Raw genomic sequence first — 15,734 nt, 5'->3', positions numbered from 1 at the left:
TTCCATCCTGCTTGTTATCCTTGGCCAATTCAATTTGCTTTATAGGTGAGGCTATTGAAACACTTAGAAGAGCTAAGGGGATTTGTTAGTGGTCAATAATCAGAAAGGCATGCACGAGGAGGTTTCCTGCTCTTAATAAAACCAGATTATAACACTTTGGTGGAAAATGCAGGAAAAGTGGTATTTTAATAGTTCTATGTCATCACTTAGAGGTTCTGGGGCAGCTGAGTGAGCTGGGAGCATAAACAGCCTTTTGGAGACATTCCTGGATGCTTAATCCTCAGGGAGTCACAACTCCATCATCATTAAAATGCAGCCTGAGACCTTCTTGGCCTCAAGGTGTGACCACAGACTCAGAAGTAGACTCTGGAGTGTGACTCTCTCCCCTTTCATAGGTGGGAGATTTATTTCCAGCAAGAAGTGTTCCATTTTCCTGGCAAGTCATCACTGGCTAGATAGGATCTGGAAGACAAATAGGCAGCCCAGGGCTGTTGGGCTGGCAGACCATGGCTGGGATCTCAGGGCAGGCAGAGAAGAGGAGAGGAGAGGAGAGGAGAGGAGAGGAGAGGAGAGGAGAGGAGAGGAGAGGAGAGGAGAGGAGAGAAGAGAAGAGAAGAGAGAAATGTGGACACCAGCTTTTTCTATATGATGGATTTTAGTCAAATGTAATTCTTTCCTTAAATCTGCATTTTTAAGGGTCTGTTCTACCCCCCCCCCGCCTCTTTTCTACACCCTCATCTAATGTCATCATCCCATCATGCGAAATTGGAGGTGTGTGAAGTGAGGGGGTCCCACTGGAGGGCTGTAAGAGGCTCATCCTCCCTTCTCTGGGGGAGCAGTGGGAAGGCTGAGCACCTGACTTCATCAAGGGGTCCCGTGCTTTAGGAGCACAATGCTATGACCAGCGCAATGAAATAACACAAGAGTTCGCATTTGTAATTTTGGGGGTGCAAGACTAAAAAACTATGCCCTAAAGAGTGAGTTGGGTTAACAACCTATATTTTAACTCAAGAAGAAAAAAATGACCACTGTCGTTTTTGTGATTCCCTTTGCAAGCAAATCAAACCCTCCCCTGAGAATTTTTCGCTCATTTTTTATCTCATTTCAGACACATGCTTGACTATGGCAAACCCCTCAAGAGGGCGATGTGTGAACATGTAGGTGAGTGCATTTTAAGAAAACTCCGATCCTAATTTGCAAACTTAACAGTTTAATGAGAGTATGTTTATGTCTATTACAAAAAGCAACACATTTGTTTAAAATGATTTGAATGTTGAAAAAGATCAGTTTTCATCGTATGATATTTCCAGAAACATTTCTGTTTTGTAAAGAAAGGCACGTTGACATCCCTAACCCCACGCCTGGAGAACCTCTCATGACTCAAGAACAAATCTCCCCACAGATCTTTAAAATTGTTCCACCTCTTCTCCAGGTAACCCTCCATCTCTTGCTTCACTCAGAGTAATTACTTGCTGGTCATGCTGATTTTGTCAGTTTACAGGAGAGAGAGCTGAATCAACACTTCTCAGGTGGAAGGGGCCATAGAGTCCCTCCCTGTCATGAAGCTAATAAGAAATTGAGGCTGAGAGAGGGGGTGGACTCACCCAGGTGGTCGGAGTGCGTTAGTGTCAGAGCCAGAATAGAACCAGCCCTTTTGCCTTCTGGGCTAATGCATATTTCCTGACACTGTGCATTGCTGCATCAGATGACGAGTTGGATGACATGTCACCAACCACTGCCCCCTTCTTGGTGAGTTCTCTTTAGGGATGTGGCTTATTTTGCAGAAAAGGAAAAACTCCCCCTCAAGGGAAGCTCTTCTGCAGTGAGTTGAGCAAAGTCTAAACTAATCATGTCTTTGATAAGCATTGTGTTTCTTAGAACAGAGAGGTTCCTGAATGGTGACTACACAATATTTCCCTGTGCTTGGGAATAAGTGGGGTTAGGCTTGCTGGGGGAGAATCATAGATGGACAGCAGGGGAGGTGAAGTGGCCTTCAGCTTGGGGACCTGCACAGCCTGCTGAAGGCTGAATTTACAGTGATGTGTTTTAGAAAGGGCAACTTAGGATACATCATAGGCCTGGTACTTTGTTATGGTTGATGGTCTTCTGTTCTTCTCCTGGGACAGGTAATAGACCCGGTTGGCCTCTGGGTAGGTGACTTTGCTGAGCGGAAGTTTGTAGATGGCAGGGTTGTTGGTCGTCAGGAGCAGGAAGGTGAGCGCCGAGAGGCAGAAGGGCCAGGTGCAGGGTGGTAATCCAAACTGGGGGGAAGGAGAACATAAGAGAAGCCTTGGTGACATCAGATGCTTGTGCCTGTTTCATCAGCCCTTACCGAACACCGTCAGCCCTGGGTAGAGGAGGCGATGCTTCATGTCGTTGATAGGAATAATATTTAATTTATGACCAACATAAATAAAATCATGCAGTGGTGTCAGTCTGAAGTGTAACAGGTGAGCAGACATGCTTCGAAATGCAGTCACTGGAACCCCATTATAATATGCCTTTATGTAGGAGACATGTTTTGTTTTGGGTTATCAGGCCAACCTATACCTCAAGGAATTGTGGCCATTCCTGCCTTCTCCCATAGCCCCTGCTGAAGGAATGAATGGCTTTGACAGTTATTTTGGCAGTTATTCAAGGCCTTTTTTCTTTTGTCAAAGCTGATTGGACCAGAGACAGACACCTGCCTCAAGTGCAGCTTGCCATAGGCAGATGTGCTGGGAATAGAACCCCTCTCCTGAGAATTGGAACTAAGAGGCACAGAGACTGTGTCCAGAGGCTCTGGTCTGGGTGGTCATTTGGGGGCTGCGTGCAGCAGCAGAAGCCCATCCCAGAGAGACACAGGGACACGGAGCAGACGGGAGAGAGCAGAGATGTGACATCTTAGTCCCAAGGGCTGGAGTTGGAGAGCAGCTACCTCTCTTCTCAAGGCTTACCCATTCCCAGCTTCCTTTCGCATGATGTTGACCTGTGTTTTCTTCCTTAAGACTCCCTGAAGCTTTTAAATACCCCTCTCCAATCTGTTTGAGATAACTTGAACGGATAGCTTGCTAACATAAAGCCTGCAAATTCTGCTAGGAGGCAAATCAAAGCATGCCCCTCTCACCCCCAAATATCATTTTATTATAAGGAATAAAGACCTCAGGTAATACTATGGGGGTAACAATGCTATCGTATGTGTGTTCAAGATGGCACTGTTGCACTACCTTAGGGTTTCATTCATTCAGCATTTCTTGAGCACCTACTATATGCTGGGTACTGTAATAGGTACTAGAGAGAAAGATGAGAATGTGACTGGGTCCCTGTTCTGAAGGGGCACACACGCTGAAGGTAGAAGAGGACCGAAGTGTTTTTGTCATCACAGTGCTGAATGTCACATGTAGCAGATGCATGTATAAACTTTGATGGGCTCAGAGGAGGGACTTAACCCATTGGGGGACACAGGATGGTATCAAGGAAGACTAATTCTATGCTTAGAAAATTCTTTTCCATACTAAGTCCAAACTGCCCAAGTTTACGAAGGAGGGATGTAGATAGGTATGAATAGAACACCCACCCCCAGCTTCATCCGCAGGACCAACAGGACTTTCCTGGTTGCCCGTGGGAGATGTGCTCTTGAACCCTTATTCAAGAGGGGGAGGCATCGGCTGCAGGCTGAGCCCTGAGCACTCTGAGCTGGGGTCTGGGACCCTCCCTGTGTATGAGGGGGTCTGGTGCTGGCCATGTGGTGCCCCCAGACCTCACACACCACCCTTCCCTGGTGCTCAGGGAAGGGGCTGTCAGGCTGCTGCATGTGCCCATAGCCACCAGCCCTAGCCTCTCTCAGGCTTGACCGGGGCTCGGCTCCTGTCTTCCCTGACCCTCCCCTCAGGACCACGACACCGTGCTAGTTACTACGAGCAAACAATTGGCTAATTAGCTAGTCAGGCAGATGATTTATAAACATAAAAACATTAAATAATAAACATTTAAAACTAGTTCTAGAGGATGATAGAACCAGAGTTCTATCAGAAGGGAGTTTGCTTTATAAGATAATGCTCCTGAAATTGTCCTTCTATAAGGAGCTCAGCTGGCCCACTGATGATGGGATCAGACTGGCCGACACTTGACATTTAAGTTTGTGAGGCCCAGGTCCTTAGGTCCAGCAGGTACTGAGGTGAGTAGTGTGATTTGAGACAAGAGGGATGAATTAGGGAAGGCTCCTGGAGGAGGGGTTTTGTGTGACTTTGGGGAGACGAGAGAAGACCAGGAAGGGTGTGTGGCACATTCTTAGCTCACATGGACTCACCACAGACAACATGTTGGCCAGGGCAGCACCCAGGTAGGCTGCAAACAGTGCTGGAAAAGAACCAAGAAATAGGTAAGTGACGAACAGTGCCTCAAGCGCCATCTACATATTCTCTCCCCATAGAGTGCATGCCACAAATGCTGTCTTGTACATGACAAAAACTGAATTCTGTTTCCATTGCCCGGCAGCTTCGAAAAGTGTTAAATTCCATGCAAATGCTGGCACCCCAAGGCAGCAGGTGAACTTCGTTAAAAAGGTCCAGCCTTGAGCTGTTATGGCTCTCTCGGGCCCCACCACCTTGCATTCCAAAAAAGGAACATTTAGCAGCATAAACCTTAAAGGGAAATTTTACTATACCGCCAAGGCGAGTGAATCCCAGAAATCCCTGCGGGTGTATTTCATCGCGAGTTATGAACGTAACACGGGCTTCCAGGCAGGAGAAGCATTCTGTAAACTTGAGGAAGAGCAACTATGCTGACTGCCTCATCGCCTAGGGCTAGGCCCTGCATGGGGAGGGCACGGCAGGCTGGCCACTGGGAGGAGCCCACTGGCCACTGCTGAGGTTCTGTGAAAGTGGACCCACGTAATTGGGCTTTGCTTTGGACCTTTAATTTCTCAAATAAATGCATCCCAATAGTTCCTAGGATGTTAACTACAGAGTAGCTGAGGGCCCAGTTGGGCATAATCCTGACCACATCCTACACTGTGAGCATTATTTGAAGGCCCAGGGGTCAGTGTTTGGGTGCTTAAGGTTAATCGCTGTATCAGATATAATTGCCCAACTCCAAGTATAAAGATATATTTGCACAAGAGCTGCTCTGTTGATTAGGTCCAATCACTAGCCAGGAAAGTAGCAATCACAGGAGACAGACACGAACAACAACCAAACAAGCACCATCTAAAAAAAAAATCTCTCCTCAAGTGGCTGGACACTGGGTTCATCAGAAAGAAATTTTAATTATTCATCACTAAACAATCATCCAACATCCAATAAAAACCTTTTATAAAGCAGACGATCATCCCATCTGTCTTTGTAGGATTGGCAGAATTTTCAGAGGGTGGTTTTCCCGGCGGGGATAGGCCCAGCCACCTTTTTTTGGTGGAAAGGGGGTTTACGGGCAGTACCTACCACAGGCGATGGCGAGGAGGTGCGTCTGCCAGGTGATGACGTAGAACATGCCCCCTATGGCGATGCAGGCGAGCGTGCTGTTGAAGCCACACAGGCCGAAGTAGATGGAGTCAAAGGGCGTTGCGATCGTGAGAGCTGCGAGAGAAGGCAGGCACCGTGTGGGAGTGGGCTCTCCGAGGCTCACCTGCCAGCCCCGAACCCACCATGGTCCTCGAAACCCAGCCTACTTATCCTCTGTGGCTTTTATAAGAAAGAACTTAGGGTTTTATTCAGCAAAAAAACCCACAAAACACCTAAGGAAACAAGTGGCCAGAGAGCCATGTGAACACTAGTGGTGAAGCTGTTATGGGTAGAAGAGGCCCTTTGAGTAAAAACTCTGAAATCTGAAGTCCAGAGATGGTCCTTCCCTGGCCACAAAGAGGATGATGGCTCCTTCATTGATATCTTAATGTTCTCTAATGGAGAATACATCCTTCTTATCTTCACTAAATAGAAGACTTAAAATATAAACACGCCTGGAAGAAACCCCTCCCAAGCTTTAAATTTATACTAAGGTGTAAGTGACTAACACCAAAGCCTTTCTTGAGGGCAGCTTTCGCTCACAGTACCATAGGGCACTGGCACCAAAATAGAAAAAAAACACACCATGGTATAATAAAAGGAGGGAACATTTACAGAAATAAGCAGGTGAAGCTCTGAAGACACATGTCCCCATTTTCTTTGGAGTTGGTCTCAGGTTCCAAATCTTTATGGCCCCTGAATAAGGGAGAAGTGCTGGCACTAACCTGCTAACATCCCCATGGTGGATCCAATGGCAGCGTGCAAGCAAATAAGAGGTGACGATATGAACAAGGCGATGAGGAAAATGCCTCCAGTCCAAGGGTTATCGCAGCCGTACACTTGGCCGATTCCAACAGGGATGGCTCTCAAAAGCTGTGGGCGCCACAGACAAAGAGACAGCTTTACCCTTGGCTGGAAAAGATTTGGCGCCAAACCCTCCACACTAACATTTTGCAACAGGTTTCCAAGGTGCTTTTATTCAAATAGGTTAACTCTAGAAGGAACACGAGCTTTATCGTTTTAATCTTGCATTCGTAGAACATTAGGGGTTAGGATGTAAAGATTCCTGTTGGGAGTTTTAAATCCTCCCTCTGACATTGACCACCTGTTTCCCCAAGACTCAAGGCTCTAATGAGATGGTCCAAACAAAACATATTCATCATGGACATAATCCATTCAATTGTCCAGGAAGTGATTTCTAAAGAATAATGACCCCAAATTGAATTTTTCTTTTCCTGGAACTTTGGGGGTTTTAATATATTTGTATAGAATTTCCTAATTTTCTTTTTTCATTTCTCCAAAATTCCTACATAGCTTTTCCATTGAAAATGTGGCATGGAGAATGCAAAATATCTTAAATTAACCTTTTATAACATCATCTCCCTGTAGCACACCAATTAGAGTAATTTTGCCATCCAAAGACATCGGTGGGGTAAATACTATGAAAGGGAAGCCACAGGAGTGAATTGCCAATGTGGCACCTTTACTCACCTGTGGCTCATGAAGGTGTACACACGCACATGCACATGCACACGTACACATGCACATGCACACGCACACACACACACATGCACACACACATCAACAAGGACGGGGCTAACACGAACATTTCTCTTCCAAAATAATGACACTTTTTGTGCACGTGCCGTCTGCTATGCTCTGCTGTTGCAGACTCTGGAACGTTAAGAGAAACTAGGCAACGTTAGTTCTGAAAGTTCTTTCAACAAGGGCAAGGGGCTTTGTGGTTAGATGATAAATGGCCAATAACGGAGTTTCTGAGTGAGCCCAGTCCGGGTGGCGGGGGTTGGGGTGGCAGTGGTGGTGGTGGTGGTGGTGGGAGCTGTTCAGAGTAATAGAAACTGGGGGTGGAGGGTAGGGGAGGAAGGGGGAGCTCAGAGAAAACATGTCTACTTAGATAAGGAGGCTAATGCGCTCATTTCTCCAGGCTGCTTTAATGCTCTTGGTGTAGCCTCTTATTAATGATCTTGGCAGACTTCCAGAGGCCAGCGTTATACACAGAATACTTGTCCAAGATGTGAAAAGCGCTGTTATGAGAGCATGTCTTAATGGAGGAACACCTGTGCTTTCAAGTGTGAGCGCACCTCGGCCTCGGAGAGCAATTACGTGTGGAGGCCGGGGCAGACCGGCCTGGGCCAGTAGATGGCGGTGTAATATGTACGTCTTTAATGATTCAATGAGACTGGATGAAAAATGCACAACATGAGCAGGATGGAAACTGGGATACAGCCTCTAAGAGACTCTACAAACAGGAAGGAAAGAGCCCGGGCCCTGCAGACAGGAGGCCAGACTTCTAGTCTTGCCTTTGCCCTTCACTAATTTGCTGTGTGACCTTGACCTTAGGCAGTGTCTCTACCTGGCCTCAGTCTCTTCCTCTGTGGAACCAGCGGTGGCCTTTCTGGCTCTTAGTTAGAAAGAGAAAAGCACAGGGTGGTGGCTCATGACAAACTGTATGTAGAGTGCCTCGTGCTGTAGAATAGCAGTTACGACGCGTGGACCTTTCTGATGTGCAAAATAAGTAAATGCCACTTAAACACTGCGTTTGCTGTCTTCCGCCTTCCACAGTACCTACCAAAGGCACTTGGACCTCCGACCAGGTGATGTTGGGCACCGAGGAGGCAGGCTGCAGCAGGGTCGTGGGGAAGAAGAGGTTGTAGGGCCCTGTGGCTGCCAGGTACAGGGTCACCATGATGTTGAAGGGCAGCGTGAACACTGGGAGGTCCCACTTGCTGAAGATGGAGCCCAGGGCACTGGAGAGGATGGGGCTGGCGGCAGAAGCACAGGAGATGCCGTTCAGGGAGCCCCCGGCCCTGACCCTGGACTGAGTGGGAGTGCTCCCCGGGCCTCCCTGGGGAAAAGCACCCTCTCTGCTCCTGACTGGCCCTGAGCTGCAATTTCCCAGCCTCTTCCTCCCTGTCCCTGGCACAGTGGCAGGGTGATGCCCAGACTCAACTTGAGAAGGGGGGCTTTCTGGGGGAAGTCTGGAGGCAGGGAGTCACAGAACTTCCGTGGAAAGTCACACAGCTCCGTGTCCAGGCAGGAGGAGAGAGGGCAAGTTGGGGGAGTGATGGGGTAGGGGATAGGGAATGGCATTCCTTCCTTCAACAAATGCTTGCTGAGCAGCCGAGAGCATGAGCCTCATGGGCAGAGTGTCTGTGGTTTCTAGAAGTGGAGGAGGATCTGGGTCTGGTGCTCTCAGGGACAGCCCTGGGCCAGGCCCGGAGCTCACAGAGGGTGTAGGCCACTGAGGAGGTAGGTCTGCCCTTCATACTACACTGGGAGGTGGTCCCAGTTTGGTCAGGGGTCCCAAGGACAGGGGAAAGCTGGGGAGGGGGTGGGTGGCAGCAGGAGGAATGAGAAGATTTGCAGCAACTGATGGGATCCCGTGGTGTGGCTCTTAACCTATACTGTCTTCATTTAATTTCCCCGGGCTCTGGTAGGGCAGGACCAGAAACCCTTTAGATCTTAAAAGAAGAAGAGGAAGGGGTGGTAGGTAGGCGATGCTGTCTGGAGGCCACCTCGCACAGCGCTGGCACTGCATGGCGTTAGTAATTATTCCCAGTAGATGTTTCTGATGTGTAAGCTAAGGAGATGCCACCTTCAAAGCGAGCGGAGACACAGTCGTGGCGTTGGGATGGAGATTGGCAGCCCCTGGTAAGCACCCACGGCTTCGGGAGCCAACTTACCAAGCCATGGACATGATGGTGACCGGGAGCAGGAGCCACCAGTAATAGTCGCCTCTGTCCGAGAACACGGCCATCAGCAGCCCCACCAGCACCCCGTTGTAGCCCTGCAGTCCTGCTGCGATGGCCGACCTGGGTGGGGGGGGGAGGGAGGGCCGCTGATGTGGGGGCTCCCCAAGGCCCAGTGTAGGGGTGCTGCCTTCTCCAACTTCCTTCTCACTCAGATTTTCCTCAACTGGGATTGACAGCAAACACCTTCGAACAGATGCCCCTCCTCCCACTCCCCTAGATGCTGTGCAGCAGTTACGAAGTCACCAGGGGATGGTGGTTCCTGGTTACCAGTGTCCTAGTTGAGGGGTTTCTGCAGTGAGGGGATGGGAAGGGGCAACGGTCCCCGCAGGACTGGCCTCTGGCCTCATGCTGACCCTGGGGCTCCCAGAACGTACTTGTCCTGGCTGAGGATGAGGGCGGTCAGGGTAGACATCACGGCGCCCAGGCAGCCCGAGATGGCCCACCAGGGGTTCTGCACGAAGAGGCCGAGGAGGATGAGCATGCCGCTGAGGGGGTTGTTCACGAACATCACCTGGGACGTGCCCCGGAGCACCCAGTCCAGGAACTGGAAGACGGGGGATTTGTCTGGAATGGAAGCAGGCAGGGAGTCGGTCAATGCTTGGGAGCAGGGGGAGTGAGGCGCACGCCACACCCGAGGTGGGTTTGCAGGGAGCCAGCCCCCCGCTGTCGCCTGCCACAGAAGAGAGGAAACCAAGAAACCGAGAGGGCATTTGACTGCCCGGACAACGCTTCAGACCCACTGAGAACAGTGGTGGTCTTTAAATATATATATATTTTTATTGATTTCAGAGAGGAAGGGAGAGGGAGAGAGAGATAGAAACATCAGTGATGAGAAGAATAATGGATCGGCTGCCTCCCACATGCCCCACATTGGCGATCGAGCCCAGAACCCAGGCATGTGCCCTGACCAGGAATCGAACTGTGACCTCCTGGTTCATAGGTCAACGCTCAACCACTGAGTCATGCCGGCCAGGCAACAGTGGTGGTCTTTAGGTTGTTTTTCAAGTAGCGGGTACCTGAGCTTTCTGTGCCCCTGTGGGAATGGCATGAGCTGGGAGCCAATCAGTGAGGGGACGGGAAGGTGGCAACCGTCCCTGCAAGGAGTGGCTTCTGGCCTCACATTGACCCTTCCTTTCAAGAAGATGGATCTGGAAAAAACAACTCTTTCTGCACAGGGGTCATCAAACCCATGGCCTGAGCCCTGGGGAGATTGCTAACGAGAACCTCTTGGCACAGTAGACGCAGCTCTCCGGCGAGCCATCCAGGGGCAGGCATGCCCTGGACTCCCAGGGCTAACGTGCCTGGCTGCACGCTGAGACGGGCTATTTGAGAGGCAACGCTGTGTGTTCAGCAATGAGAACCCGCACACCTACAGGTATTGCATTCACATCCCAAGAGACTGTGTCTGTTCTAACAGCGAAACGCCTACCTTTGAAAGACAAACATAGTTTAGTCTACAGAGAACCACAGCCAAGTGTTTCCTGGGGGACGGCTGGAGGGGACCTCTGAAAGGCAGGGTCAGGGGTCCCTGTCATAGAAGCTTTACCTTTGAGCCCCTCTCCGCACTCCTTCATCTCTCCTGTGACGTAACTGAGGGCGCTACTGATCCTTTTCCCGCTGGCAGCCAGGTAACTCTGCATCCGGGAAGTCCTGGAGATGCTCGTGTCCACCTTTATCTCGGCGCTCTCCTCCATGGTGTCCAGGTCCTGCCCGGGGACGAGAGACAGGCAAAGGGCTCCCACATCTGCGCTTCTCACACCGAGAAGTGGCGCTGTGCTCGCTGGGGCCCAGGCTCAGGGTTTCATTTGGCATTCAGTGAGATTGCTGTTTAACCATCTCCATTTTTCTGTAGCCTAGCATTATCCTTTGCTCATTATGTCACCTCAGTTAATATGAGCAACAATCTTGGAATCCAACAAGACAGTATCTTTATTCTCATTCTGTGGATGAGGGCTCAGGCATGGAGAGGTGTTCTTATTTGCAGACATCAAGGTCAAACAGTAGATTTGGGATTTAACCAGATCTTTATATTCTTTTTTAAAAAAATTACTTCTACTATGCCACATGCTTTCCAGAAGAAACCTCCCCCCCCCCACCTAGCATTAAAATGCAACTGCTCATAAAATTAAACATACAGAGATTCTGTTTTTGAAAATGGGCTCTAGCTTGTTTCTTAAATGCTTAAACTCAGCAGTGGTTCTCAACCTTCTGGCCCTTTAAATACAGTTCCTCATGTTGTGACCCAACCATAAAATTATTTTCGTTGCTACTTCATAACTGTAATGTTGCTACTGTTATGAATCGTAATGTAAATATCTGATATGCAGGATGGTCTTAGGTGACCCCTGTGAAAGGGTTGTTCGACCATCAAAGGGGTCGCGACCCACAGGTTGAGAACCACTGGCTTAAAGGCTTGGTTTAGCGGAAGATGGGGGTGGGTGTGGGTCGGGAGAGATTAACCAAAGAACTTGTATGCATAACCCATGGACAGACAATAGTGTGGTGAAGGTCTGAGGGAGGGGAGTGGGTGCAGGGTGGGGGGGGGGCAATGGGAAAAAAGGGGACATCTAAAATACGTTCAACAATAAAGATAAATTGAAAAAAGAATTCAAATAAAAGGAATAGGAAACTTTATAAAGTAAACTGTGAAAAATGGACACTTTAATCCCAGGTAATTATGTTGCTGGAAATATGACTTTAAGAAAAGTTTGCCCAAATGGGAGATGCCTTTCCCAGACCTCGGCTCCCTAACCTGCACAGGCCCTGTGACTGTGGGGCGCTGCCCCTCGTTCCGGCCACTCATCACTTACCAGCAACTCGAGCGTGGGCTTCCGGTACTGATAGGGGAAAGGGTCTTTGGTTTGTCTCTCCTGGTGTTCACCTTTCCCAAACACTGCCGTTGGAAGGAAAAACATCGTCAGTTAGGACACCTCTACCCTGGCACTGAGCAGTGAATTCTGGGGAGGCCTCCCATTGGAATATGTCTTCCGCTTTCCAACGGGGGAAGCCCAGAACCTTGGCATCTTGCAGCTGGAACCCCAATCTTTTTCTTTTAATGGCTATGAACCCATTTGGGTAAAAATGAACGTCCTCATGTCAACATTTCGCGGGAATTGGGAGTCCAGCGATTCAACTGGCCTTTAGTGAATAAGGTCTGACTTAGCTCACCCCTTATATTTTTTAGATGACTTGCCCATGATCCCCGAATCCAGGGTTCTTTTTCCTCTGCCTCATGGACAACACGTAGGTGTGCAAAGAAAGGAACTCTGACGCTATTGCTCATCCAGCATGAAGCTGCCTGAGCCACGCAAGGGCTGGGTGCATTTGCCTGTGACTCTTCCCCACTGGGTGACCTTGGGCTGTTTGGGTCTCTTTTTTGGTTGTATGTCTTGGAATTTCAGGTATTTTAGCAGCAACTGCTGGTTGAAATAAGACAAGTGATATCCATGTCATTACTTGAATTGACTTCGGCGTGTCGTTGTAATTCTAGAATCTCTCGTAAAGTGGCTCTAAACATATTTTTCATTATTACTACACCATTTACTTTTAAAGATGACCAATGTCAGTAAGGTTTTATACATCGTAAAAGAAGTTACGCCCTTGGAAGTTTCGGTGTTGGTGCTCTGGTGCCCTCTCGTGGTCAAGTGTGAGAATGGCAGGCTGGGCTCTGAACGCCAGGCATTTTCACACTGAATAGGAGGGTCCCAGTCAAGATGCATTCATGAGTCCTCAGAGTGCTAACCGCTAGAAAGAATGCACCAAAGGCACCGTGTGCCCGCTCTTGAAGGAGCAAGGTCTGCAAATACCGCTGTGGCTGGGCAGTTGCACGATGCAGGAGAAACAAGTTAATGTTTGGAAGTTTAGAAGGGAAGAATGGGAAGCAAAGAGGATTCCTAGACTTTGAGGCCAGTGTGTGTGATATCCTGATGGACCCGCGGCTTCTGTCTGAAGCTCCCGCTGCCTGCCGGCTCTTCAGCAATTGGGACCACGCTCCCCCTCCCAGGCTCCTTTGCACTGGCTCTCAGCTGGGCCCTCCCCCACCCCAGCCCTACAGCACATCATAGGAGGATGTTTGGAGGGATGTTATTAACTTTTTGAAGCAAGCCCTGCTCTCTTCCACACATGCCCAGGGCCCCTCACAAACACAAACTCCTGGGCTAGAGGGCCCTTGGGGTATCTCGATGCCCTCAACCCCGTGTGCGGTGTTTTTCCGAAACACCCCAGGCCCATGTCTCTGGGTTGGCAACTTTAGGTGTGAAGGGATGAGGCTCCAGGATGAATCTGGAGCAAAAGGCTCTTCTGGGAAGTGTGTGAGGCTGTAAACAGGACAGTAACCTGGGAATGAGTTTTATCCGGTGCAGTGCCCCTCGCTGGCTGGGTACTGTGGGCAAGTCCGCTCTCCTCTCTGGGGTTTGCGGGCAGAATTAGATTGTTTTCCTGCCCTGGCTCTTCATGAGGCTGCTCCAACCTTGCAGCAGGTTTGGGGAGACCCTCCACCCACCCCCCAACTCCTTCCTGTTTGCCACAACATGTCCTCAGCTGCTAAAGCCACATTTCTGGCTCCACCTCTGGTTCAACTCTGGCTGCCGCCTGGACCCCGTCTTGATCTTGGCCTGTGGGAGCCCCTCCCTCCCTGCCACTCTACCTGTTCCCTCGGCCCTGGCATCTCCACCCCTGCAGTGCTGAGACCGGTTCATCCCTGCCTCCCGGACCAGTGGTTTGGGACGTGGCAGCAAACAGAATCTCACGGAGAGCTTTTAAAGGTCCTTCAGCCCACCCAGGTGGCTCCCAGCAGAATTAAATTAGTTTTCCAGGATGCGATGCAGGTGACTCCAATGTGCAGCCAAGCTTCAGACCTCCTGGCCTTGATCTACAGAGCCTGCTGCCTGTTTAGTGTCCCACCCAGGGAGAGAGTGGGCCCTGGAACCCATGGCTGTGGTCAGAGGTTGGCTGTGATAAGGACAGGCCTGACCCTCACGGTTCTCCCCACCCCCCGTGACTAGGTCCTAGCATCGTCCTCATTTTACAGATGGGTAAATCAAGGCCCCAGGAATGAGGGGAGGAAGCGCACACCTTTGCTCCTCCTCCGAATGGATGACCACTCGATGTGGAACACGCTCCTGGGCTTAGGGAGCATGGCGTCAGAGCCCTCATTGGCTTTGGGGCTCGTGATGACTGGCTGCTCCCCGCCGCTGCCTAGCCAGGGCCAAAACGAGACAGGTCAGCATCCCACCCTGGCCCATACCCAGTAAGAGCCAAGCAGAGAGCGTGGGAAAATCACAGGCAGAAGCAGGAAAAGAAAGAGCGGTGTGGGTGTGGTCAGAAGCGGCATGGTGGTTGCAACATGTCTGTGAAACATCAGCTTCTCTACTTCTCCCATGAAAACTTCCACTCCTTTCCCCACAGAAACCAGACCCCAGACCCCTACCAGTGTCCCAAGACCATGAGCCAGGCTCTCAGTTCCCCAACGAGGAATCCTCCATGACTCACTTAACGGGACCTTGGGTGACCTTGGGGTGGGCCCTAGCTGACTGCCTATTTCCACCCTTCAGCTGCCCTGGCTGCCATCTGAGGTGGGGAGTCCATGTGGGGTGCCCCTCAGTGCTGGCTGCACATCAGAATAACGTGGGTGCTTTAAAAATGCCTGGACCTGACCCCAGACCATTGCTCCTTGGTCCTCACATGCTAAGTGTCAGCTACCCCAGACACACCCTGGGCAGAACAATATCTTGACCCTGCAGCATCACAGACTCAGAATTTCATGGAGCTTCAAGATACTGCCTCCTAGATCCAGAGAAATGAACTTGCCCAGGTCACTGGTTCACAGTGGCACAGCCAGGAACTGAACCCAGGTCTCCTGACATCCACTGCTCCCTAGAGGCTGCAGAAGGCCAGGCTCAGCTTTCGTGCCCGGGCTCTGTGGGGCCCATATTACTATGAATTCCCAGAACGGATGTCCTAGTCATAAAAGACAAAAACCAATGGCATCTCTCTTTCCTTTAAAAACAATTCTTGTCTTTGTTTGGGATGAGTTGGAAGATGGATCCAAGTACGGTCTGACATGGTGCTGGTTCTGGGTCTCAGGGGGTGATACTGGACTGCCGGGCTACATACCATCTGGGAGGGCAGCAGCCCCACAAGATGGACTGGCCAAGAGTTGAAAATGAAAGGTGGGAACAGACACCACGAAGAAGGTGGGAGATAAAGTAACAAATTTCCTGAGGCTGTGAAAAAACTTAAGGCCAAGTGAGAGCAACTTACTAGTACTGCTCCTTTTGGGACCACACAGCTGGGCCCAGGGACTGTGGCCACACCAGGTCCCACCTGGTTGACTAGAGGGCCAGCTATGAGTGTGCCGTGGCACATGGTTTGGGAAGCTCTGTCCTTGATGACCTTAGCAGCTGAGTGGCTCCTTGGCATGCCATCTGGTGTTAGAATTACTGCCCTCTCCACTCTAACAAGCCTTTTAGGTGTCCCAGGGCAT

The 15,734-nt window shown here is 50.1% G+C and overlaps 1 protein-coding gene across 3 annotated transcripts in view; it reads right to left on the bottom strand.

Moving 5' to 3' along the window:
- Nucleotides 1–1,193: 1,193 nt before the first annotated feature.
- The window catches only part of SLC14A2 (solute carrier family 14 member 2), a 375,636-nt gene continuing 361,095 nt past the window's right edge, over nucleotides 1,194–15,734 (bottom strand). For 2 of the 3 annotated variants that reach the window (XM_059707198.1, XM_059707200.1), the window contains 10 exons: nucleotides 14,324–14,446; nucleotides 12,061–12,143; nucleotides 10,797–10,956; nucleotides 9,625–9,814; nucleotides 9,182–9,310; nucleotides 8,068–8,260; nucleotides 6,203–6,350; nucleotides 5,418–5,552; nucleotides 4,289–4,338; nucleotides 1,194–2,261 (listed from right to left, as the gene is read on the bottom strand). In XM_059707198.1, coding sequence (XP_059563181.1) covers nucleotides 2,061–2,261; nucleotides 4,289–4,338; nucleotides 5,418–5,552; nucleotides 6,203–6,350; nucleotides 8,068–8,260; nucleotides 9,182–9,310; nucleotides 9,625–9,814; nucleotides 10,797–10,956; nucleotides 12,061–12,143; nucleotides 14,324–14,446 — 1,412 coding nt within the window. In that variant the 3' untranslated portion in view covers nucleotides 1,194–2,060. The remainder of the gene's footprint in view (nucleotides 2,262–4,288; nucleotides 4,339–5,417; nucleotides 5,553–6,202; nucleotides 6,351–8,067; nucleotides 8,261–9,181; nucleotides 9,311–9,624; nucleotides 9,815–10,796; nucleotides 10,957–12,060; nucleotides 12,144–14,323; nucleotides 14,447–15,734) is intronic. The other variant, XM_059707201.1, reaches the window with a different exon arrangement.

Source organism: Myotis daubentonii, chromosome 8 (genome assembly GCF_963259705.1).
Source record: "Myotis daubentonii chromosome 8, mMyoDau2.1, whole genome shotgun sequence".
NCBI classification, from domain to species: domain Eukaryota; kingdom Metazoa; phylum Chordata; class Mammalia; order Chiroptera; family Vespertilionidae; genus Myotis; species Myotis daubentonii.
The sequence above is the reverse complement of the archived record's forward strand: the minus strand, read 5'-3'. Positions and strand labels throughout refer to the sequence as shown.